This window comes from Carassius carassius, chromosome 24, assembly GCF_963082965.1.
Source record: "Carassius carassius chromosome 24, fCarCar2.1, whole genome shotgun sequence".
NCBI classification, from domain to species: Eukaryota; Metazoa; Chordata; class Actinopteri; order Cypriniformes; family Cyprinidae; genus Carassius; species Carassius carassius.
The window spans coordinates 10,267,610-10,295,095 of record NC_081778.1 but is presented as its reverse complement, the minus strand read 5'-3'; the positions used below and the strand labels follow the sequence as shown (position 1 = coordinate 10,295,095).

At 41.1% G+C, this 27,486-nt stretch overlaps 1 protein-coding gene across 3 annotated transcripts in view; it reads left to right on the top strand.

Moving 5' to 3' along the window:
• Nucleotides 1-27,486, top strand: part of LOC132102781 (trafficking kinesin-binding protein 1-like) — a 62,071-nt gene that overhangs the window by 5,591 nt on the left and 28,994 nt on the right. For 2 of the 3 annotated variants that reach the window (XM_059507422.1, XM_059507428.1), the window contains exons 1-2: nucleotides 19,382-19,535; nucleotides 24,987-25,181. In XM_059507422.1, the coding sequence (XP_059363405.1) occupies nucleotides 19,532-19,535; nucleotides 24,987-25,181 (199 nt within the window). In that variant the 5' untranslated portion in view covers nucleotides 19,382-19,531. Of the gene's footprint in view, nucleotides 1-19,381; nucleotides 19,536-24,986; nucleotides 25,182-27,486 lie in introns of those variants that run through there. The other variant, XM_059507427.1, reaches the window with a different exon arrangement.

Below are 27,486 nucleotides of genomic sequence, written 5' to 3'. Positions count from 1 at the left end.
GAAAAATGAAGTTGCTATAACTCAGACATACAATGTCCAATCTGCCCCAAACTTCAGATGTTTGATGAGACTCCGAACCTGAACAGATTGACATGCCCATATTCAGTTATAGTCATAGCGCCACCTATTGGCAACAGGAAGTGACATATTTTACACTGCGACTAACTACTCCTAGAAATTTTATGACATCAATGTCTTTTTTGTGGTCAGTCTAATCTAAAGGCCTGTGCGATGTTAAGTTGTGAAGATCTTGAGTTTTCGTTAAAAGGCGTGTCCATGGTGCCGTGACGAAGTTCGATGTGTCGCCATGGGAATAAAAGATGTTATAACTCAGGCATAAAATGTCCGATCTTGCCCAAACTTCACATGTGTGATAAGGGTCCTGGCCTGAACAGATCTGAAGGCCAATATTCTATTGGGTGTGGCAAAATGGCTCGATAGCGCCACCTATACACTTTCAACTGAGTGCATATACACTTTCAACGGAGTGCACCTCGAGCTATGTTTCACGTACATGTACAAAAATCGGTACACACATGTACCACACCAATATCTACAAAAAAGTCTCTTGGTACGAAATCTGAATCCCAACAGGAAGTCGGTTATTTAGAATTTTCTCTGCAAAATTGGCGTTGTTTTTGCCATTTTCAGTGGTTGTACTTTAACAAACTCCTCCTAGAGATTTATTCAGATCAACATCAAACTTGGCCAGTTAAATCTAAAGGTCTTTGCGATGTTAAATGGCGAAGATCTTGAGGTTTCGTTTAAGTGCGTGTCCATGGCGGCCTGACAAATTTCGATGTTTCGCAATGAAAAAGGAAGTTGTTGTAACTTATACATACAATGTCCAATCTGCCCCAAACTTCACATGTTGGATAAGACTTTTGACTGGATCAGATCTAAATGCCAATATTCAGTTATAGCCATAGCGCCACCTGCTGGCAACAGGAAGTGACATGTTTTACGTTGTAACAAACTACTCCTAGAAATTTAATGACATCAACATTTTATTTTGGTCAGTCTAATCTAAAGGTCTTTGCAATGTTAAATTGTGGAGATCTTGAATTTTTGTTTAAGGGCGTGTCCATGGCGCTGTGATAAAAAATTTGATGTCTCGCCACAGCAAGAGAAGTTGTTGTAACTCAGGCATAAAATGTTCAATCTTCCCCAAACTTCACATGATTGATAAGAGTCCTGGCCTGAACACATCTGAAGGCCAATATTCCATTATAATGATAGCGCCACCTGCTGGCAACATGAAGATTGGCACATATTAATGACTTTGACATATTGCAATTATGTTTATGACATGAAATGCATATTTCTCACCATTCATCTTTTTACTAAATCAACTCGCTGGCGGTGAGCCCGGGTGCGAGGGCCCGTTCATCGCTGCTTGCAGCTTTAATTTTAAATTAGAATTGAATTAAATTAGAAAGGATAAGTGTCTGTGACCCTTTAAAAATACTAACATTTGTTTCCCGGGGATTCATTTTATATGCACAAAAAGCAACAAACAACAGAACATGAGGATTTACATGGTCTTCATATCACATCACGCACCTGCAGCGCTTCTGCGAGCAGAGTAAAACATAATAAAGCTAGGGTATATATAGCGAATAAATAGGCCTATACAAGAAATGAAACTTTACGACGAAAAATGGTTTCGGAGTTCCGCTTCATTTTTGTGCTGTGTAAAAAGGACACCGACGGCAGAAAGCGGAATCCTATTTTTCTTTAGGCTTATTTTATGCACAAAGATTTGTTTTAATTGTGAATGTATACAAATAAAGGCAAACCATTTACAATTATGATTATCTGTTACGTTAGACAGAAACAGGATGTAAATGCAAAGCGTAGTTTATTATAAACGGCACAAAGATCAGAGATGACGAAGTAGCACAGCAGCACAGGCGGGCGGACACAAGGCAGAGCGGAATGGTGACGCAGGGACTACGGAGGACAACGGATGGTGGTGCTCAGTCCAGTGATGATCCCTCGAATGAATCCCGGTGTGTGAATAATCCTTGTGACGGTGCTCGGTGATCCAGTGCTGAGTGAAGATCCAGGGAAGAACGACGACAACACGGGGACTCCAGCAGAAGACTAAGACACGGGAACAGGTACAGGAACACACCAGGGAGAACAACGATCTGACAACATGAAACACAGGTTACTGAACTTATAAAGGAAACAAACAATTGAAACCAGCTGGCGCTGTTGATCATCGCTGATCAGTGACCACGCCCACAGACACACACACACACACACACACACAACAGCAAGCTAGACGAGAGAGAGAGAGTGAATGAATGAACCGTGACAGTACCCCCTCCCCTAAGAACGCCTCCTGGCATTCCCAGACGGACTTACCTGACGATTGTAATCATCGATCAGAGAGTGATCCAGAATGTCTATAGCAGGAACCCAACTTCTCTCCTCCGGACCGTAACCCTCCCAGTCCACCAGGTACTGGAATCCGCGTCCCCTCCTTCTCGAGTCCAGAATCCGATTAACCAAATAAGTAGGTTCCCCATCTACGAGACGCGGCGGGGGAGGAACCGGGACAGGCGGATTAATGGGTGCCCAAAACACGGGTTTAATTTTAGAAACATGGAAGGCGGGATGAATTCTCCTGTACGTAGGAGGAAGTTTGAGGCGGACTGCCACCGGACTAATGGTCTTGGTGACAGGAAACGGGCCAATGAATTTGGGAGCAAGTTTATTAGACACGGAGCGGAGAGGAATGTTCTTAGTAGAAAGCCACACCTTTTGACCAACAACGTATACGGGAGGCTTTGACCGGTGGCGATCGGCCTTGGCCTTGGTGCGCGCCCCCACTTGGAGAAGAGTCTCACGGGCTCTAGTCCAAGTGTGGTGACACCTCTGGACGAAGGTGTGAGCGGAGGGGACCGCGACTTCGGATTCCGTACTGGCAAAAACTGGTGGCTGGTAACCTAAACTACATTCAAACAGAGTAAGGCCCGTGGACGACACTGGTAATGAATTGTGGGCGTACTCCACCATAGAAAGTTGTTGGCTCCAAGAGGAAGGATTCTTGGAAACCAAACATCGCAACACTCTCTCCAGATCTTGGTTGGCCCTCTCAGTTTGACCATTGCTTTGGGGATGAAACCCCGAAGAGAGACTAACAGTCGCCCCCAATAATCTACAAAATTCTTGCAAAAATTTGGACACAAATTGGGGACCCCTGTCGGAAACCACGTCCATCGGGAGGCCATGTAAACGAAAGACGTGATCTACGACAGCCACCGCTGTTTCCTTGGCTGAAGGTAATTTGGGCAAGGCGATAAAATGAGCCGCCTTCGAGAACCGGTCCACGACCGTCAAAACGACAGTCTTGCCCTGGGAGGGCGGTAGGGCGGTAATAAAATCTAACGCAATGTGGGACCAGGGTCTCGAAGGGACTGACAGCGGTTGGAGTAACCCATCAGGGGGTCGGTTGGAAGTCTTACCAGTGGCACAAACCGAACAAGCCAAAACAAAACTGCGGATGTCAGGAGCCATTAAGGGCCACCAGAATCGTTGCTTAACCAAAAAACTGGTGCGATTTACTCCTGGATGACACGCTATACTGGAGCAATGACCCCACTGAATGACTTCAGACTGATACTCCTCAGGCACGAATAACCGGTTCGGTGGGCAATCGGGCGGAGGCATTACTCCTTCTAAGGCCTTCATGACCTTCGATTCGACCTCCCATCTGAGAGTGGAGACCACTAATGTATCGGGTAAAATACACTCAGGAGTGGACAGGCGTTCGGAATGGTCAAAAATACGAGATAAAGAATCGGGTTTGATGTTCTTGGAACCCGGGCAGTACGAAAGAGAAAAGTCAAAACGTCCGAAAAAAAGTGCCCACCGAGCCTGCCTAGAGTTGAGTCTTTTAGCGGTTCTAATGTATTCTAGGTTCTTGTGATCGGTCCAAACAATAAAAGGTACCCCTGACCCTTCTAACCAGTGCCGCCATTCCTCCAGTGATAACTTGATTGCCAACAACTCTCTGTTACCAATGTCATAATCAATGCACGGTCGCAGAGACCCATCCTTCTTCCCCACAAAAAAGAACCCCGCCCCCGCTGGAGATGAGGAAGGTCTAATGAATTCGGATGCTAGAGAATCAGAAATATATTTCTCCATAGCCTCCCTCTCTGGAACAGAAAGTGAATATAACTTGCCCTTAGGCAGAGACTCACCTGGTACTAAGTCTATGGCACAGTCATAGGGACGATGTGGAGGAAGAGAAGCAGCCCGAGACTTACTGAACACTTCTCTCAGGTCCTGGTACTCTTCGGGCACGTTAGATAAATTCACTGCCTCCTCCTGAAAAACAGACACAGGTACAGACGAACACGCAGACACTAGACATGACTCATGACACGTATTACTCCACATGGATACAGAATTGTGCCCCCAATCGATTCTAGGATTGTGCTGAGTGAACCAAGGATGACCAAGTACGATAGGAGCCAGGGGTGAGTTCATGAGGAGGAAAAGTTATAGTCTCGGTGTTGTTGCCAGACGTGATGAGAGTAATGGGTTCTGTGGCGTGTTAAATGCTGGGAAGCTGTTGTCCATTAAGAGCATTGACAGATATCTTGTATCTGAGGGGGGTGGTAGGAATGTGAAGATGGTGAGCCAGTTCTAAATCCATAAAGTTACCTTCTTCCCCCGAATCCAGTAAGGCCTGGGTGTCGTGTGTGTGGGTTGCCCACCTTAGTCTTACCGGAAGGAGAGTAGATGATGATGGTGAGGATGAGGTCTTCTCGGTGGAGATCCCACCCGATAGTAGCCTCATAGTTACTACCGGGCTTGATCTTTTAATGGGCAGCCAGGGTGCGGAACTGGATGGAATATTCCGACACCAAACCGTGACCTTGGCGGAGATCGGCGAGTAGTCTGGCCGCTTACCTACCCGCCACCGCCCGATCGAAAACCCTCCTCATCTCCTCGGAGAGTGCCTGGAATGAGGCGCAGCATGGGTCTTGATTCTCCCACACCGCCGTTCCCCAGAGAGCCGCCCTGCCGGATAGTAGCGTCAGCACAAACGCCACTTTGGATCATTCCTGATTAAACGTCTGAGGCTGTAATGCAAAGTGCATAGAACATCGGGTCAGAAAAGCTCTGCAAAACTCTGATTCACCTAAATATCCTTCTGGTGTCGGCAGTCTCGGTTCTCGCCATGGCTGCTGCTCTGGTAGAGTGGGCGGAGTTGGCGGTGTGGGTGGCGCAGTGGAAACTCTTAGCTGTTGTATCTGTTGGGTGAGCTCGGACACCTGCGTCACAAGCGCTTGGACCGCCCTTCCTGTGAGAGAGATGTTCTCCTCTTGGGTGTCAATCCTAGCGATGCTTCGAGCCGCGAACTCGTCCCACGTGGTAGCGCCTGCTACATCCATGATGGGTCAGATCGTTCTGTTACGTAAGACAGAAACAGGATGTAAATGCAAAGCGTAGTTTATTATAAACAGCACAAAGATCAGAGATGACGAAGTAGCACAGCAGCACAGGCGGGCGGACACAAGGCAGAGCGGAATGGTGACACAGGGACTACGGTGAACAACGGATGGTGGTGCTCAGTCCAGTGATGATCCCTCGAATGAATTCCGGTGCGTGAATAATCCTTGTGACGGTGCTCGGTGATCCAGTGCTGAGTGAAGATCCAGGGAAGAACGACGACAACACGGGGATTCCAGCAGAAGACTAAGACACGGGAACAGGTACAGGAACACACCAGGGAGAACAACGATCTGACAACATGAAACACAGGTTACTGAACTTATAAAGGGAACAAACAATTGAAACCAGCTGGCGCTGCTGATCATCGCTGATCAGTGACCACGCCCACAGACACACACACACATAACAGCACGCTAGACGAGAGAGAGAGAGTGAATGAATGAACCATGACATTATCTTTATGACTAAAAGGAGAAGTTGCTTCCACTGTTAGAAAAAAAAAAGTGATTGCGTTGGCGCCGCATGCGTGCACAAAGTTGACAATGCCGCCAGTTCGTTACCATAATAAAATACAGCCAGTCAAACATATGGAATAAAAAAAACACTGCTCAGTTTAAATATGTAATAAAATCTGTGCTGTTAAGTGTTATCACCGTAACGCCATGATGTTATGCAAAACATTGAATTTTACGTGGATATTGGAATGTGAGTGAAGTAGGCTATAATTTGATTTTGTGTCGAATGAGAGACCCAACGATGGTTTCAGTTTCGTTTTAGCCTATATAAATTCGTTTTGGCTGTCATTTATGTTGCTGTAAATTCTTATAGGCTATTTTTTGGTTCTTGTTCTTTTTTAAATAGGCTACTCTTAATTAAAAGGATTTGTTGTGGAGTGAGGTGAACTAAAATAGCATAGCTTTGTTTACAGTGTTTATTATAATGTTTGCAAACATTTCGCATTGGCATTAGGACAATTTTTGAAAGAAATAAAATGCGACTTATTAATAGGCTATGCGACATATTGTTGTGAAGAACCAGACGGAGTTTGATCCATTTGCAGCTCTTTATTTGAGATAGTCAAACAGACGGGGTCAAACGACAGCAACCCAAGAATGCTCCTCCGCACCGAATCCCTCCCAGTCGACCAAGTACTGCAGCGTACCCCTACGGCGTCTGGAATCGAGCAACTCATGCACACCATACGCCTCCTCGCCGTCAATCAGGATAGGTGCGGGAGCCTGGGGTTTAGCTCCTTCCTCCGTCGTTCCGCTCGGACCCCCAGCAGGTTTGAGTAGGGAAACGTGGAAAGTAGGGGAAACACGATAATTAGCGGGCAATTCCAAACAAAATGATACGGGGGTAATTTGTCTAATAATTTTGAAGGGGCCAACATACCTGGGACTGAGTTTCTTGCAGGGTAATCTGAGGCGGAGATCTCTTGTGGAGAGCTAGACCCATTGACCAGGGGCATATTCTGGAGCAGGGCGACGATGACAGTTACCCTGTTGTTCCTGTCGTCTGACTGCATGGAGCAGATGGGTATGAGCCCGATCCCAGATGGCCTCGCTGTTCTGCAGCCATTCGGTTACTGAGGGCAGTTCGGTGGGTTCACCTGACCAGGGGAATAGTGGTGGTCGGTAACCCAGGATACATTTGAAAGGTGTCATACCTGTGGCAGGCTTGGTGAGGCAATTCTGGGCGCATTCTGCCCAGAACAAACACGGGCTCCACTCAGTTTGATTTTGTTGACAGTATGACCTTAGGAACCGGATAACCGCTTGATTGAGATGTTCCGTTTGTCCGTTTGATTCCGGGTGATGTCCGGATGTGAGGCTGACATTGACATTGAGATGTTTGAAGAACGCTGTCCAGACTCGGGAGGTGAATTGTGGTCCTCTATCTGACACAATATCCTCGGGGAGACCATAGAACCTGAATACTTGATTGCAGAGAAGTTCTGCAGTTTCCAAGGATGTTGGTAGTTTAGGTAGGGGAATAAGGCAGCAGGCTTTGGAGAAACGGTCAATGCTGGTGAATATAGTGGTGTTACCCTGTGAGTTGGGTAAGTCAGTGATGAATTTGATAGCAATGTGTGACCAAGGTCGTTGTGGTGTGGGTAGCGGAGTCAGGAGGCCGGCTGGTACTTGTCGGGGAGTCTTTGACATGTTGCAGCTGGTGCAGTTGCGAATGAATGTGCTTGTATCAGTTAGCAGAGTGGGCCACCAGAAGCGGTTTCGAAGGAGTTGTGTCGTGGCTGTGATTCCGGGATGACCTGAGCTGGGTGTCGTGTGTACCTGGGTCATGAGTTGTTTGCGTAGGGTCTCGGGGACATAGATGAGGTTAGCCAGACATTCGGCTGGAGGTGGTTCTTGACTGTTAAATTGTTCAATTTCTGTCAGGATATCCCATTGCACTGGGGCTACGAGCCGACTCTCTGGGATGATATTCTCAGAAAGGGTGGTGTGAACCGATTCCTCCGTTTGGCGGGATAGAGCATCAGCCTTCGTATTTTTGGATCCTGGACGGTAGGTCACAGAGAAGTTAAATCGTGTAAAGAACAGTACCCACCTGGCCTGACGTGGATTCAAGCGTTTGGCTGAACAGAGATATTCCAAGTTTTTGTGGTCGGTGAGTACAATGAAGGGGTGTGTGGATCCCTCTAACCAATGTCGCCACTCCTCAAGGGCCAATTTCATAGCCAGAAGCTCACGATTGCCCACTGTGGCGGGGGAGGCGTGGTTTAACGAAGTCTGCAACGGGAGAGCGAGTGAAGAGACGAGCGGTGGTAAGTGGTTCAGGTGAGAAACAAGTAACAGCTGGATCTCGTTGCAGTGATTGGTGTGGGGAACCATTTAAGGAGCGCGACAGCTGGCGAAGGACGAGAGAGACGGGGTCTCGTGAGAGACCGAGAAGCTGCAAAGACGACAGTAGTGACTCCAGAGTGAGACTGTGAAGTGCGCGCACCTGCCGCGATTGTTTCTTTTGTTTTATTATTATTTCTTAAATAAAGCTTCTCACGAGCCCGTACGCCGACCCTGGTCTCCTTCCTCTACCTCAATCCATCTTTCATTACACCCATATCATAATTGCGTTCGGCATTAGACAATTTGCGAGAGAAGAATGCGCATGGGTACATCTTGGCCGGTTGTCCATGATGTTGTGAAAGAACTGCCCCTACCCTTGTGCTAGAAGCGTCGACCTCGACGATGAACTGTCGTTCAGGATCTGGGTGTCGTAAGATGGGCGCTGAAGTGAATCTGATCTTTAGTTCTTCGAAAGCCTGACATGATTCTGTGGACCAACTCAAATGGGTTGTATGACGTTCCTGATAAAGCGGCGGTAAAAGTTGGCAAATCCTAAGAAATGTTGGAGCTCCTTCACTGTTTGAGGTAAAGGCCATTCCAGAACTGCACTAACCTTCTTGTCCTCCATGGCGACTCCCTGCTGACTGATCACGTACCCCAGAAATGATATACTGGTCTGGTGGAATTCGCATTTCTCAGCTTTTGCATAAAGTTGATGCTGGATGAGACGATTTAACACTGACCGGACGTGACGGACATGTTCCTCCATGGTGTTAGAGTAGATTAAGATGTCGTCGATTTATACGATTACCCATTTATTTAGCATGTCCCGGAAGACGTCATTCATGAAAGACTGGAAGACAGACGGACTGTTGGCTAGGCCGAAGGGCATGACAAGATACTCATAGTGCCCACTAGTGGTCGACAAGGAGGTCTTCCACTCATCCCCCGCATGAATGCGGAGGAGATTATAAGCATTGCGGAGATCCAATTTGGTGTTGAATTAGGCCCGATTGAGCTGTTCTAACGTGGACGGTACCAGTGGCAGTGGATAACGAAATTTCATAGTGATATCATTCAGGCCACGATAATCAATACAGGGCCACAATCCCCCATCCTTCTTTTTAACAAAAAAGAACCCGGCTGAAGCTGGTGAAGATGAAGTTCTGATGAAGCCCTTGGCTGATTCTTCCTCGATGTAGCTCTTCATTGCTTCAGATTCTGGTTGTGAGAGAGGGAAGATTCTTCCCTTAGGCAGTTGTGGTACCGGGCATTAGGTCAATAGCGCAGTCTACAAAGCGGTGTTCAGGTAATTGAGATGCTTTTCTCTTTCTGAAGGCCTCGATTAAGTCAGAATACTCGACTGGTTTAGGCTGTTAACATCCGGAACAGAAGGGTCAGAGGCCTTGCTGTGGATTCTTGAAATCTTGGACAAACAGCGAACTTGACAAGAGGGGTCCCACTGGATAATTTGATTCTCCCTCCAGGAGATGTGAGGGTTATGGGTGCGCAGCCAGGGTAGTCCAAGGATAATGGAGTGAGTGGATGAATTGATGTCATAGAATCGGATGGTTTCTGTATGCAAGGTTCCAATGAGGAGCGTGGCTTCCTCCGTGATCTGAAGAATCCTCCCGTCACTGAGGGGTCGTCCATCTAGCGCCTCCACTGCCAAGAGTGAGTTACAGGGAGTTAGGGTCAATTGGCAATGAGTAACAAACTCACTTGAAATTAAATTCCCAGCTGCTGAAGTCAGAAATACTTTGTTCTGAGTGATTAACTGAGTTGGTAGATTAAAGCAAGAGGAGGAGGGGGTGTTCTTGGTTTGTTGACTCACCGTTTGAGACCTTGTCGACGGGCGTACAGGGCAGGAAGTCCTCATATGTCCCGGTTGACCGCAGTAAAGACTGAGGTGATTTTGCATACGAAGTTCGCGTTCCTCAGGCGTGATGTGGGCCGTTCCTAGTTGCATTGGTTCCTGATTCATGGCCGCTACGTGAGACATGTGGACTGGAGCTTGTGTTGGGCGTCGTGAGTGGATCCAATTGTCAATTCGGATGGTGAGATCAATGAATTCATTCAGATTCCTACCCTCGTCACGGCAAGCCAATTCGGACTGTAACTCTGGTCTTAATCCTTTTCGAAACAGCAGTTTCAGTGTGTCCCAGGTCGATTGAGCTGCTAGTGTGCGGAATGAGAGATCATACTCCGCAGCCGAGCTCCTGCCTTGAGTAAGGGTTAAAAGCTGCTCTCCAGCATCTCCTCTCTCCGTAGAATGTTCGAATACCTCACGGAACTGTTGGAGGAATGCCTCGAATGAGGGGAAAGCAGAACCATCCGTCCTCCAGACTGCTGTTGCCCACTCTAATGCCCTCCCGGTGAGCAGCGAACAAACGAATGCTGTGCGGCTGGATTCCGTGGGGTATAATAGCAGCTGTTGATTGACAAAAAGAGAGCACTGTAACAGGAAACCCCTACACTACAACAGTAGTCCGGCCAGGATATTGTCATTTAAAAAGTGGACTTGCAGCCCTCAACTGATGTTGATATTGTCATTTTGTGTTTTGGCCTGACGCGCCTCCCTCCACCTATCTACCAATCATGAAGTCAGTAGTGTTTCGGGATCCGTGTTGCCAGCTTTGCTGTAACCTACCCTAACTCCAGTCGGATAAAAATGTCTAATGTTACTAAATCAAAAATACCTCGTTATAATTCAGAAATTCGTCGTGACAAAGTCCGAAATAAAACCAGAATTTGTATTGGAGATGCTTTTGAAAGATGGAGACGGCTGAAAACGGAGAAGAATTTGAGCACAGACACCAACGTTGCTAATTTTCTCCAGGACAGGTAAGATTCATCTATGCTTGGCTAACTTGTACTTTATGTCAATGGACATTTCATATATTCATGACAGTCGAACAAAGTTATGCATGTTTGTGCAAAGTAACATAACGTTAGCTCACATGGACGTATGCTAACATTAGCAATGCATTATAGGAGCCCGTTTCTCTGTCATTATGCTGAGACGCTGAGGAAAACAACATTAGCACGCCCATTATGGCAATTTGAAACGTAATTGAGACAGTAGCCTAATGTTACCTCAGTAAAAATGATTCATCATTTGTTCTTCACGTATATCGTGGACTAAGTTACACATGCTGCAAGTTGACCTGTATGACCATTGCTAATGTAATTTAATTACTCTAACAATATTTTCTGATGGAACTGAAAACAACCCTGCGATAGCCATTGGTGATATTGAATTTGTCCTGCATTATAATTGCTGTGGCAAATGTTTTGGTTATTTGTTAGCCTACTTATGACAAAAACTTTAGTACTTGTAAATCGATTTTTTTTTTCTTATTGAAAAATAAGGAATTTTTATTTTGTTGTTTATATGTTTTTTGTTTTGTCACATACGAGCATAAATCTTTACTATTATAGTTAACTAATGACAATTAGTACATTTTTTAAATACATAATTACTTATCAAAATATCGGTTGCACTTTATTTTACAGTACGTGTACTAACATGTACTTCTACTGTACTTACAGTGTATTTATCTAAGAAAGTTCTGGTAATACAAGGTAACTACATGGGGTAGGGTTAGGTTTAGGGGTAGGTTCAGGGTTAGTACCTAGTTATTACATAGTTATTGTAATTACTATAATAAGTACATAGTATGTACATGAGGAACAGGACTGTAAAATAAAGTGCTACCAAAATATCTCTCATGAAGCATAAACATAATTAACAGAAAGAAACTTACTGTGTACGTCTGTTCGTCACTTGCCATTGGAAGCTCATTGAAGCAGTTTCTGCTGAATCCTGCAGCTTATCTGGCAACCTCGAGTCAGGGGGTAGGGGGAGGGGATACACCGCTCTACAGTATTTTTATAGTGATTGCAGTACCAGTTTTGGCCACAATCCTACATACGGCTCCTTTAAGGAAAAAAAAACTAAAGCTGTTGGAATTCTGTAAATTGTTAAAATCAACAACAGGGTCCAAACTAGGGCTGCACGATATTGGGAAAAAAATGACATTGCGAAATTTAATTTTTCTGCGATATATATTGCGATATGAAATCTAATCAAATTTTTTCTTACATACAAAAATGGGGTGAGCACACTTACATTCTCATTTTAAATGATTTAAACATCGACACCATCGTGTCAATTGATTAATATGCGCGAGGGAGAGAGAGCAAGACAGCGCTCATGTTGTTTAAAGACGGTGAGCGTGCGGCCGGGGCTCGCTCACTCTCTCCCTCTGTCTCTCTCTCTCTCTCACTCTCGCTCGCGCTCTCTCTCTCTCTCTCTCTCTCTCTCTCTCTCTCGCGCTCTCTCTCTCTCTGCCCTGTTAAACTGACAGGACTTAAAAACACATGCAAATGATACATTTTTGCTCTATGATGGTTAAGCTGTGCAATTAATCCGCAAATCACATTCATCAAGGGCCGGGGAGCAGCTGGCCTGTACTGTTAATGAATAACGGATCAACTACGACAGCCTACATCGCACATCCTGCGATGTGACTATCGTGGATTCGTACATTGTGATATCGATGCTTAAACGACACATCGCAGCCCTAGTCCAAACATTTAAAATCAATTTCCACTGGTGGTTTAATCTAACCTGGTCTCAACCAAGCTTTTAAAGTTCAAAGATCTTGCCATGCATCAACGTTCATGACTAGCATATACATTCTGGACTGCTCAGTATACATCATCTCATCTGCAGAGTACTCATCATTTTTATTGCAGAAGTTTTCATAAAAAGGTCTCCATTAAGTGCAGTAATATGTGTGTGTGTTTGTATGTGTGTGTGTGTGTGTGTGTGTGTTATACTTTGGATATATGGACAATAGCACAGCAGTGCATTTGAATAGGACTGCACATCCAACTGCTTTCATTCCATTCATTGGAGATAAATTTTACGTAATTGGCAAGTGTAACTGATTTTTTTTTTAAGCTGCCGTAGTCGTCTCCTGGAGCCCTTGACAAAGAGGCTCTCATAAATTTTCTCTGCTCGTCTTTAAGGGTTTGTAGCTGTGTAACCCTACTATAATTATGTGTGATGAGAATTTAGGTGCAAGATGACTGTTTTTGGTCACTTCCTTAGTTAGAGTATAGAAAGGCAGGGTGGGAAAGAGACCTCGGATCGGTTACTTTTAAAAAAAAAGTTTTTTGTTTTTTTTGTCAGAGTTCTAATTTGTTTTGGGTTGTACCCTGTCTTATTTGTAATAGCTGATCCCACAGTTCAGTCATGCACTGTGAAATCACCTTAATATTCTAGAAGAATGAAGCATTTAATGTAACTGTATGATGGACTTATCATTATATTTTGAAGTTGAAAAATATATCAGTACCAAATGGGTTATCAGTCAATATTTCTCATTATCATAATATTATTTGATGATGATGATGATGATGAAAAAAAAACTATATATATATATATATATATATATATATATATATATAGGAAGATATTTTTATTTAGACAATTGTTTAAACATTTATTTATTATGACTAAATGTAAATGTATTGACTATTGCCATTTGCCAGTATGCTCCTATGACATGAAAATAAATATCAGCTTATCAATATGAATTTTAAAATGCATTCTTAATATTGACTTAGATGGTGAGATCCCTGACATTCAAGTTTCTTTTGTGCATTAAATAAGTTGGGGCTGGTGCGTTGGTTTTAAGGTGAGTACTTGAGCAGTAATCACTAACTCTGATTTAATCCATTCAAGGTCTACCTGAGATTTCCTCTGCTGTTATCGCAGACTGTCAGTTGACTGAATTTGCATAGTGGAAATACTAGGCTGCCATTGTTTCCTGCTCCTGACAAATACTCTTTAATGAAACAGTGAGAGGCTTCCTACGCATTACCTTCTAAAAAGTATATATACCATTTGCCAAGACTTTAGATTTTGAACTTGTTTTGTTGTTACTATTGTAATCATAGTTAGATTTTTACATTTGCTGGCAGAAATGTTAGATTGTTGTTTGTAATTGACAGGGTGTTGCAGGGCTCGAAAAATTGTAGATTTTTGCATTGGTCTGAAATAAAACAGTAGATGGCCTAATTGAAAATGCAAATTAAATAACTATTATTATAATAATAAGACTTTTCTTATACCATTTAATGTGTTTAAGACTTTTATGGTCTTAAATGTGATACCACTAAATTAAAGACTTTTATGGATCCGCTGGAACCCTGTTTTTAAAGGGATAGTTCACCTAAAAATGAAAATTTGATATTCATCTGCTTACCCCCAGGGCATCCAAGATGTAGGTGACTTTGTTACTTCATTAAAACACAAAAAAAGTTTTTTAAAACAAACCGTTGCAGTCTGTCAGTCATATAATGGATGTGAATGAGAATCGTGGCTAAAACATAGACAAAACAAAATTAAACCCTGCGGCATGTGACGATACATTGATGTGTAAAGACACAAAATGATCGATCCGTGCAAGAAACTGAACAGGATTTTTATTTTTTTTTACCTCTTATGCTCTGATTCTTTCTTTCTTTCGTTTTTCATTTCATTCTTCACTCATTTCTCTTACTTCATAAGGTAAGTAATAATGTCTTCAGCTAGACCGATAATTCATTGCTTAGAGGAAATGTGGGAGTTTGGTGTGGTTTGGATTTTGTGACCAGCCCTTCCTCAACTGAAGGGTATGGCAGACGTGAGTGAGTGAGATAACCCCCCCCCCCCCCCCCCCCCACAGCATTGTGTTTTCAAAGTTTTGCTTTCATATATGATACAATATGTCGGTTAGAGTGTTGTAATGTTACAGACTCATTAGCTTATGAAAATCTTTAGGTCATCTGACCTACTTTTCTTTAAACTGACCAGACACGACACCATCTAGTGGATGTCCAGAGTTAATGGTGATGGCTGTTGCATTGCATTTTCACACATTTTTTTTTCAGCAGTTCTTAAACACTGAGCATTGTAACTTTTTTGTTTGCTTTTAGTAACTGTGTGAAATACAGCAGGCAGACATGTCTGAAGAGCAGGTTAGCATTTGATCTCTCAGCTGGCTTTCATTTTTGAACTTTGACAAATATTCATTAACTAGTTCAAATTGAAGTATTAAAGTTCAAATTGAGTTTAAATAGTTACATGTTTTGTGTTTGTGTGGTTCAGACAATTTGCTAAGGTCTTCCACATAAAATGGAGCTTACTTTATAGTTAATATAACTTTTGAGCTCTAATATTTTAAAACAATATACTTGATGTGCTGTTGAATATCAGACTTTCAGAAATATGCTCTGACAATCTCTCAAACATTAAATCATCAAAAATCAACACACAGTGTTTTAAAATGTGAATGTCATTTGTGTGGCTTGTGTAACATGATGTATAGCTGTGCGATGTTGAGACATTTAAGGAACCTGTCAAACAGTCCGTACTTTGATGTAGTAACACCATCATTAGTTTTGCAATGGAAATCTTCACATGTCAGACTCCAGTTATTCTGCTCCTGACCACATTTTTATGCTCCTTTTAGTTTGTTTACTTCTCTTGACTACTTTAGGCTTTGAATTTGTCCACTGTTGTCCTCAGAAACAGATCTGGTCTGGGTCAAGTCATTCAAGGTCAAGTTTGTGTTTTAGGATTAATACAGTTGTATAGTCAACTTTAGTTTTGATGCAGTCACTGAGGTCAAACTGTCCATTCTGACTCGCAGAAGAGATTAGAATTCCCAAAACAGTAATATTGTTTGACTGCCGTTGTCATAGTAATGAACCACTGTTTGTTGTGGTTCGTCAAGGCTGTGCCCTAATGGGAAGCACAATATTGGTAATTTTTGTAGTTTTTTTGCCTTAATTTACAGATAAGAAAGTGGGGGGAATTGGATTGGATTGTTCTCTCTGTACTAACAGCTCATTTCTGTGCCCCGACTCCAACGGTAACTTGCAATCTTATTGGCAAATCTTCAAAATGTATTTGAGATTTACAGTGAGATGGCATTACACTTCATTTCAGCAGCTGTCGACTGCCATCTGATTGGCTCTTTCCCAAAGATTCCTATTTATCTCCTTATGGCAGTCATCTGTGCATGTGTTCTGATGCACGTTGGCGTTTCCCACATGTCTTCTCATGTTCTTACTGCTGAGTCATGAAAGCCTTTTGTGTCCTCAAATAAATAGGAAACGCATTAGGAAAATAACCATACACTTTCAACTCTACTGGACTTGATATTATACAAACTATTGTAAACTGTATTGAATGTCCTCTTTTGACTTCGTTCATCTACTGAAACTTTTAAATGCTGTCATTACTATCATTACTAGTGTTTTATAGGTGTGTAGGTAATGAGGTAATTCCTTTCACTCAGGTGGTGTTCTCTATCAGGTAACTTTCTGAATTGTGTGCTTACTGCTTACCATCTGTTGACCGTGTCACATGCAAAGCTAAAGCGTCTTTGAAATGACTCTTGATAAGTGTGGCGACTAAAAACTTTACCTTGACTGTACGTATCTGTATCTATAGATTATTGTTTGTTGTGTGTGAATGTGTTGTCTGCAGCTTGTGGCCAAAAGTTTAACCCCGTTCTGAACTTCAGTTCCAACTAAAGTAACAGCCACTGACATTAAACCACCTTGACATTCTCTGTTTGACTTCTGCTACAGAGAAATAGGGAGAGAAATTCTAGTCGGGAAAGTTATTGCTGTGATACTATGCCACAGTTCATCTGCAAAAAAAAAAAAAAAGTTTTTTCTTTTTTTTGTTTAATCACATTTACATATTATATTTGTAAATTACATTTCTATGAGAAACATAAAATGTAAAGTTAAATATACTTTACATTTTACATGAATATATATGCTATTGATTCCCATACCTGTATACTGATGCTTCTGTTATATGCATAACTATTGGAGCAAAGTGTTTTTATTATAACTATTATCATTATTATTATTATTATTATTATTATATTTTCAGTTTTGTTAAACATTTCTTAATATTATATTATATTTGTATATACTATTTACAATTTGTTTAATAATAATAATCATCATAATAATATTAATAACTTTGTGTACTGCAGATTACCCTCTGTGCTTCAGGGTTAAGGCCAAGTTAACTTTTATTAGGTTCCTTATATAAATATTTAAATATTCATTGTTTAAATATTTGTGTTTATTAATGGCATATTATTTGAGTATTTTATAATAATCATAATACATTTGTTTATTATTATTATTAGTGTAATTTATACTCAGTTTATTTTAGTTTTTAGGTTTGAATTGGATTTTGAATTCTGTTTCCAGACTTTTTGACCTAAATGTATTTTATATATATATATATATATATATATATATATATATATATATATATATATATATATATATATATATATATATATATATACAGGTCCTTCTCAAAAAATGTGCATATATTGTGATAATTATTTTCCATAATGTAATGATAAAAATTAAACTTTCATATATTTTAGATTCATTGCACACCAACTGAAATATTTCAGGTCTTTTATTGTTTTAATACTGATGATTTTGGCATACAGCTCATGAAAACCCAAAATTCCTATCTCAAAAAATTTGCATATTTCATCCGACCAATAAAAGAAAAGTGTTTTTAATACAAAAAAAGTCAACCTTCAAATAATTATGTTCAGTTATGCACTCAATACTTGGTCGGGAATCCTTTTGCAGAAATGACTGCTTCAATGCGGCGTGGCATGGAGGCAATCAGCCTGTGGCACTGCTGAGGTGTTATGGAGGCCCAGGATGCTGACTGTCACTGACTGTGGGTACTGGACACTGGACTTCAGGCATTTTGGTATTTTCTTCTCCCCAGTCTTCCTCCAGACTCTGGCACCTTGATTTCCGAATGACATGCAAAATTCGCTTTCATCCGAAAAAAGTACTTTGGACCACTGAGAAACAGTCCAGTGCTGCTTCTCTGTAGCTCATTTCCTGCACACGCCTGTGCACGGTGGCTCTGGATGTTTCTACTCCAGACTCAGTCCACTGCTTCCGCAGGTCCCCAAAGGTCTGGAATCGGTCCTTCTCAACAATCTTCCTCAGGGTCCGGTAACCTCTTCTCGTTGTGCAGCGTTTTTTGCCACACTTTTTCCTTCTCACAGACTTCCCACTGAGGTGCCTTGATACAGCACTCTGGGAACAGCCTGTTCGTTCAGAAATTTCTTTCTGTGTCTTACCCTCTTGCTTGATTGTGTCAATGATGGCCTTCTGGTCAGCAGTCTTACCCATGATTGCGGTTTTGAGTAATGAACCAGGCTGGGAGTTTTTAAAAGCCTCAGGAATCTTTTGCAGGTGTTTAGAGTTAATTAGTTGATTCAGATGATTAGGTTAATAGCTCGTTTAGAGAACCTTTTCATGATATGCTAATTTTTTGAGATAGGAATTTTAGGTTTTCATGAGCTGTATGCCAAAATCATCAGTATTAAAACAATAAAAGACCTGAAATATTTCAGTTTGTGCAATGAATCTAAAATACATGAAAATTTAATTTTTATCATTACATTATGGAAAATAATGAACTTTATCACAATATGCTAATTTTTTTAGAAGGACCTGTGTGTATATATATATATATATATATATATATATATAATATATATATATATATAAATATATATATATATATAAATATATATATATATATATATATATATATATATATATATATATATATATATATATATATTTATATATTGCATTTAAAATACTGTGTAGATTCAAGCATGTACCATTGTTGAGATATTTGTGTTGCTTCTCTTCCTTTCCTTCGTATGCTCACTGACATCAACAGCTGTTAAACTACTAGTTAAGACTACTATCTCTGAGCCAGCTCCCCTGAGGCTGTCTAACTTCCTGCCTAACACACGCCCCCTAAAACCCCTGATCTGCAGCCCGTTTTGCATGAAGTACTGTAAGTCACATATGTTTTATAATAAAAAGAAAAAACTGATCCAGGGTCAGGGGGACAGGAACAATGAGCACTGAAGCCGACTGGCCTGAGAGAATTTCAGTCTATGTTTAGTGAGGGGCCATGTGATTGATGTCATCAGCATGCCAGACATGGCCGGGCTGTGTCCGCGTTTGCTCACTGCCTCCTCCCTCGTTTTTTCACTCTCCCTCTCTTTCTGCCATAACCACTCGTTCTGTCGACGCCTTGTCTGATCCTGAAGAAGAAAATGTAAGTTTGGGAGAGTCAACAGAAAGCCCGTGGCTGCAGCACCATGAGTGAGTACTGCTGTTCTTCACTCTCACTGGACTTTTGCTCACTATCAGACTTTTTTATCACCGGTGTGCAACCGTAGGCAGAGATTTTGTGAAGATGACCTTCTGTGCTTCAGGGTTAAAGCTAAGTTGTTTGTCTTTAGGGTTCATGTAACTGTGAGTTTGTAAGTTGGCAGATGTTTTTTTTTAATGCCTTCAATTTAATTTATCTTGGATTAGAAAGTTTCAGTCATTTTCTTTGAGATTCTTTGTGTATTTTTCCCCCAGACATATGTTTGTAGTTTTTATTATTTTCATTTTAACATTTTGCCAACATGCACACATAAAGTAGTATTCAAAATCTAAATTAAAAACATAAAAAAAGACAAATTGGCTAAGAACTATGTGGGGTTTGGGGCGGGTAAAAATAAAACAAGCATTTGAAGCATTGTCTATGTTGCCTACTTGGTACAGAAAGTGAGATTTTCGTGCTTCCATTGGAACACAAAATGCTCTTTGGGTCATTCTCAAATCATGATGAACTACGTTTCTACACAAGCTTGATATGCATACAGCTTTTTTAAATATATGCTATATATACAATTATGTTATCATAAGTTTTACAAATTTTTACACAATCTTGCTACATGCAACTTTAGTACAAGCCAGTTTCATAACACTGTTCTTGGTGTATGTATGTATGTATGTATACATGTAACATATATATATATATATATATATATATATATATATATATGTTACATGTATATGTGTGTCAAATTATACTTTCTTACTGAAATAATTTTGATAGTATATTTATTCCAATAAAATTGATCATTTGAAAATTGGACCCCACTGTACATACATCTAGGTACCTGGTTTAGGTATTATTGTCTACTTCAAACTGCAGAAATTCAAAATGAGAATATAGCACAATATGCCTAGGTCTGTTACTTTCAGTAAACTGGTGTATTTCATCAGGTGTCTGCAATAGATCTTCTGCTGGTGTTCAGAGTCTTTAATGGTGAAGGAGACTGGAAGGGCAGCATGATTTTGTCGCTAGTGTTGTAAAATACAAGCCTGAAATAATCACTCACACATGCAGTTGCTTTCCAGGGCAGATGGACAGTTGGACACGGTATTTCAACACATTGCTGTCCCCTAGGTTTAGGGTTTAGGGTTGGGGGATAGAATATACAGTTTGTAAAGTATAAACATCATGTCTATGGAAAATCCCCATAAAACATGAAAACCCAGTCTGTGTGTGTGTGTGTGTGTGTGTGTGTGTGTGTGTGCTGCTGTGAATTTTTTTTGCGCTACAACTCATTTCAAGTCCTATGCAGGTTTTGTTTTGGCCTGCTCTGAGATTTTTTGCCAGTTGGCTCAAGTCAACAAAGAGTGCTTTTTGGTCAGATTTCAACTGACCAAAACCTTCACCCCATACCTCAAAAAAGAATAGATTTTTAATCTGTCGGAAGAAAGAAAAAAAACATACTGTTTTAACCTCTCTTGTAAAGATTGATTTACATCTTGCTCCTTTCAGGGGCTTCATACTTTCCAGCGTAGAGTAGAGAAGAGTGCCTGAACCATACAAGACTATTAAGGAAGTACAATCATATTAATTTTCTAAATTATTCTTGCATATAACTGGATACAGATCAACTTTAAGAAAGACTTAACATTAGATCAGAGATTTGTACAGTGGCAATATCATGTTTAAAAAACTACTGACAAGAAACTACATACCCACAATCCTTGAGTGAGATCAACAAATCAGAGAAGTCAGTTATTTTATCATGGTTTGGCCACATAAAGATTTTTTTGTTTTATATTTAGCAATAAATGTGAAATATAATGTGTATATATTATTTGTATGTTGTTGTTTTACACTTATAACCAGTGTTTTATGTTGTGCCATGCAGTGCTTTTTATGTTGCAAAAAATTAGCGTTTTCTTATTTTATTACTTGTTTTTATGTACATTCTTGCTTAAAAACAAAGACTAATGTTGGCTGGTTTGGTTCATGGCTTATATGTTGAAAATCCCTACAGAGAAAATTAATAGGAAAAGTTCTGGAACAAAGGCAGTTGAAAAAGTCAATTGTTTTACTGTCCGCGCTGCCTGCTACCCTTTAACCCACAGCTGAAACTGTGACTGAAGATCTTTCATTTATTTAAATATCCCCATAAGGATCTTGCCATTTTTGGTGTTCTTTAACTATTCTATCTGTATTTTCATTTATTTTATCTAATTTAACTTTATTTTATTTATTTATTTTTAACAGGTGTGTCTCATTCACACAATACCTTACATGTAGTATTCAAGTTGCTACTATGTGTTACCCAAACTCAGTCACAGTTTCTATTTGCGCAACAGCTGTAGATATCACCTTGAACCATAGTGTAAGCGACGAAAGTGAACATCAAAGATGACAGCATCTATAACACTGAAAATTGTCCAGGGCTTTTCCGTTCGCACAGTAGGCATTCAATTAAAATATGGTTGTGCATCTTGAAAATGTACAGGTGTAAGTTTAGTGGTAGAATGTGATTGTCACTCTTGTATATAACTAATATATATATATATAACTACATGATTTTTGCCCAGATTATTTCCCCAATTTAGAGTCTGGAGATGTTGCTAGTTGCTGAAAGTCAGAGCCTGCGGAGTCTGCAAATCTGAATTGACGGACTTAATAGAAACTTTCATGAAAGTCACAGACACCTATTTTAGCTTCAGACTATGTTTCCATCCAGTTGGCAGATATGATGACCAGTTTTCTTATGTAAGTGTTTATAAAGTCAGCAAGTGTATGAGACCTAGCGTTTTCAAATCTGTTTAGATTTTAAAAGTTGTGTAGTGTATTCAAGCCTTAACGTATATTAAGCACTCAAATACAAGACTGTCAACTTTATACTTTTTGCTTCTTTGTGAATGTTCCCATTATGACATTGTAATGATAAAAGACTTCCTAGTCATCGGGAAGAAGGAGGCGGGAACCGGCGGACAATCAAACAACATTTTAATAAAGCAAAATAAACACAAAACAGCGCACCAGCCCCTCACGGACGACTGGTGCTCGCAAATAAAAACCAAAACACAACTAAAAGCCCAGGCCTGGTCCTCTCTCGTCCTTCACTGTCGTCGCTCCAGTTTTACATCCTTCCATCTCCTCCGTGGGCCTCGAGACCGGTGGGTCGAACAGGTGTAGCTCATCTCCAATCACTCCACCGGCCTCGCTCCCATGTCCCTCGGCCCCGCCCCACTCGTCACATACCCCCATCGCCCCTCGCAGGCCGGGGGGTACTCCCGAGACTGCGCTCTACCCCCCCCCCTCCCTCCGGGGGGGACCGCTCACGGGGACCTGCGGGAACCTGGGGGTAGGACAGGCGAGGCGAGAGAAAAGGAGATGGAAGGAGGAGCGACAGAGACGAGAGAGGGGAGAGAGGAGAAAAAAAAAAAAAAATCCGGTTCCCAGACGCACCGCTGCTCGGCCCTCCACCAGCTGGGTGATCTCCTCCGCGGTGCCTGGCGGTGACACTGGACGGCCCTCGGCGGACGGCACGACACTCCTCCGCCGCCCGGTGGACGGCGACGGCTCCTCCGGTTTTGGGCAGCCGGCAGGAGTCCCCCGTTCCGGCGGATGGCAGCAGGCTCCGGCCACCTGGCGAACGGCGCCGACTCCTCCGCTCCCTCACGGACGGCAGCCGCCCCTCCAGATAGCGGGCGGTCGGCAGCGAGCTCGCCCGTCCCCGGCAACTCGCTCCAGCCCACCGCCTCGAGCGTCCATGGCGGCACACTCCTCGCCAGCTCATTGGCACCGCTGATTCACCACAGCGGCGAGAGGATCTTCAGCAGCGCGTCCCTCCTTCTCCCGGGCTTCGGCACCACTGTAATGATAAAAGACTTCCTAGTCATCGGGAAGAAGGAGGCGGGAACCGGCGGACAATCAAACAACATTTTAATAAAGCAAAATAAACACAAAACAGCGCACCAGCCCCTCACGGACGACTGGTGCGCGCAAATAAAAACCAAAACACAACTAAAAGCACAGGCCTGGTCCTCTCTCGTCCTTCACCCTCGTCGCTCCAGTTTTATATCCTTCCATCTCCTCCGTGGGCCTCGAGACCGGTGGGTCGAACAGGTGTAGCTCATCTCCAATCACTCCACCGGCCTCGCTCCCATGTCCCTCGGCCCCGCCCCACTCGTCACAGACATATGTCTCTTTACTTTAAACTAATATTTTAACATATTATATATATATATTATACATTATAGACCACAAACATTTTATCATCTTCAACTTCATGTAAACTTAATGTGGAGTTGCATTGTATCTGCAGTACAAACTTGGTGAACTTGTATAAAGGTGAACACTGCTGTATCCTTGGTCAAGTACTGTACACATGCCATTAGTGCACTCAAAGTTCACCTAGACACACACACACTCTCTCTCTCTCTCTCTCTCTCTCTCTCTCTCTCTTTCTTTCTCTCTCTCTGCTGATGGTCAGGGGTTCATCTCTTTGGCATTACAGCTGTAACGGGGGTTGAATTGTTGCAAGGCCAGCCCCAATCTAGAGGTTAAACCTGTGTGCTTACTTAAACGCAAACATGTGGCTTCAATCACAAAAGGTGGTTGAGTCTCTCATTTGCCACAAATTTCAGTCCCATAATTCTGCTTGGAAGCTATTTAGTCGTACAGAAGAGAGTTGTTATAATGGTGGTTTGGAATAAGGGCTGTTTGTCTGACAGCGGAAAGGCTGCTGTGTTGAACAACAGCATGTTGTCTGAAGGGAGGATGGGCAGATAAACATATTCTGGTCAGACAGTGGCTTCTTGATAATTAGCTCGAACGTTGAACCTCAGTACTCAGTCGTTCCAAAAACATTTTTATCATTCTGGATTTTAATTTGAAATGTATTTGTTTATTGCTAAACTCCAAAACTTGTTTTAAAAGGTTTTGGATAGAAAAAGTTCCGCTTAGTTGTGTGGTTCTTCACCAGACCACTAGAGGGCAGCGTAAACTTGATGCTTTTTTTTTTTAATGTATTAAGTGTTTATTTTGATCTCAAATGTGGCTTTGACTTCATTTTTGTAATGCTGGTAAATTATTATATTATTACACTGTTATTATACAGTTATTACTACCATAAATCGTAATAGACACTTTTCCCCTCAAATGTTTGTTTGTTTTTCCTTCATTTTCAACATTTTATCCATTGTGTTTTTGCCATCTTTTTTATGTCACATTTTGCTGCTAATCCAGTAATCCAACTTCTATAAAACACGGTTATGGGTAAATGTATTATTATTATGATTATTATTATTATTATTATTATGGTTACCTGGGTTATTTTTAGTACTCTTTTTTATACAAATGATTCTGGTCAGAGTCATTGATTAAATGTTTGTGTATGCCGAATGCCTGATTATTCTCACCATTCGTTTTGCTTTCTCTCTCTCTCTCCTTGTCAGATGTGTGTAACAGCACTGATCTTCCTGAGGTGGAAATCATCAGTTTGCTGGAGGAGCAGTTGCCTCATTATAAGCTGAGAGCTGACACTATATACGGCTATGACCACGACGACTGGCTCCACACGCCTCTCATCTCACCCGACGTCAACCTCGACCTGACCACTGAACAGATCGAGGAGACCCTCAAATATTTCCGTAAGCACAGAATCACTCGTTCTCATCCTGCTTCTCTACTTTTTGCGCTTTAATTCATTGTCTTACCTGACACTCATGAAGTTTTCTTTTCCTCTGACCATATTTTCCTCAAAGCTCTTAAAATCGTTTTATCCAAAAGTCTATCAGTGCTGCATTTTTGTAACTTGTTTATTTGGAGACATCTGCCTTTTATGTACAAATTAAATCTGAAGATTCTTTTTATGATCTCATTTTCCATGATGAAAAGTTTATGTGATACTTAAGATAGAATTTGGTTAATACATGTACAGTTGTTCGTACAGTATGTGACAGCTGTGTTTAGTAGCCACAACAGTCGTATCAACAGGCAACCGTCCTTCACTGCTGGTCATTGGCTGAGTCTCCTGTCACTCGTGACACCAGTGTTTTATGGGAGCAGTTGATAGGTCTGTTAGATCAGTTCCTTTTGCCATGATCTGTCCTTGAGTTCGATTAAACACTGAGGTCGTCACCTTTTGACCACATGCAAAACTTTCATTTTATTCAGTATGTAACAGACAGATCTGCAGTTGACCTTGCATCCTGCCAGACTCTTGTTGAAATAGTAAAATGAATGCAGTTAACATTGTAATGATTATGTTTTGGCCTCCCTGGAAAATTATTTTACATAGATATGCAAATGTGTTCCAAAATGTCCAGTGCTACAGTATGAACAGATTCGGTTCCCTTGTATTTATTTATGATTGATTATAATATTCTTTCTTTCTTGACATTTAAATACTGTTATTATAGCTGTCTTTCGGGGTACAATAAATAATTTACAAAGTAATTTGAAAACTTTCTGTGAGATTTAATTTCACAAACAGCGATTCACTGCACTCTCTCTCTCTCTCTTTCACATTCAAAAAATGTGCAAATGGCTTCAAATCACCACATCACATCTGCACTATAAGCGAGCTGCACAGTTGACACAGGAATTGTCACTTGCACAGTTGAGGCAGTGTCGCATCATCACTGAAGTTTATAATTTGCACTTCTTCATAAGTTTTGCCAGTGTTTAACCCATTCAGCACTCGCATGCTCTTCTAGAGACCATGCATTACACTCATATGCACACTCAAAGCGCTCACACATCTGCCTTACATACACTCAAAAAAATTATTCAGGGGACCTGTTACCTAATTGAATAATTTAATTAAACCTTTTAAATTGCTGATCATTACATTAACTTAATATTCATTTGAATTTCGTAAAAAAATAAGTTGCAGTAACTCCAAAAAAATTTTTTGTTAACTTTAAAATTCGGTAGTGGATTTCTAGCGTCCAGCATACTTTGCATAGCATTGGATAAGGAGAGTAAATGTTGAAATATAAGTCCACATGAAATCAAAAGTGACTTTATTTACTGGGGTGGCTAATATGATTTTAACCAAATTTCTTGCATGCATTTTTTTCCCTTGAGTGCCATTCCAAGAGAGTTGATTTAGTGTACAACAGCGCTGGCAATTTTCATTGTTTGCTTGTCTGTGTTTCTGGCATTCCAAACATACTGTTGGTCTGTGCATTAGTGATGGGGATTGTTTAATGGCTCTTTCTTCAAATGGCATCATCACACCAGTAAGTGACAATAAGTGAAGAAGACTTTGTTGAATCATGAGTGTCATTGAATTATTCACTCAAGTGATTTGTTTAAAACCACTGATTGATTTAGAAAAGAACACCACTACTGTTTCCTGCTTGGAAATGTGTGGTTGATCCTGTTGTGTTTTTGTTTTAAACTTTTTGTTTGTTTGTTTTTGTTTTGTTTTTTAAGCAAAAAGTCAAAGTAACTGCCAATACGGTCTAAAATATAAGTTACTCAATATTAACTTCCTTAATATTAACTTAATCTGGAGTTCTTATTGTGTGAATTTTAGTAACTTTTTTTATTTTTAATGCATTTCAATACTTTAGTTAGTTTATTTTTTATTTTTTATTGACAGTCTCCCCAAATCATTTGCCACCAAAATCGCAAAATCAAGTTTTGGTTAAATAGGTAGCCTAATTCTAATACATGTAAAGACTATCCATCATTACATTTTTATATTTATGTAGCCTACACAATAATATCCTTTTACACTGTAATCCTTTTGTTTTTAATATTTGGCATGTTTGTGTGATGCGCATCCCTGTGTGTAATAAGTAAAGTCAGCACACACTGTGGACCCGCTCAGAGGCGCATTTTCTACCAACGTGCTCCCTAAATAACAAAAAAATATTGCGCCATTGACTTTAGACTTTAGACCAGGTTTGAGTTGGTCTATGGTGCAGTCTATTTTCAGCTCCT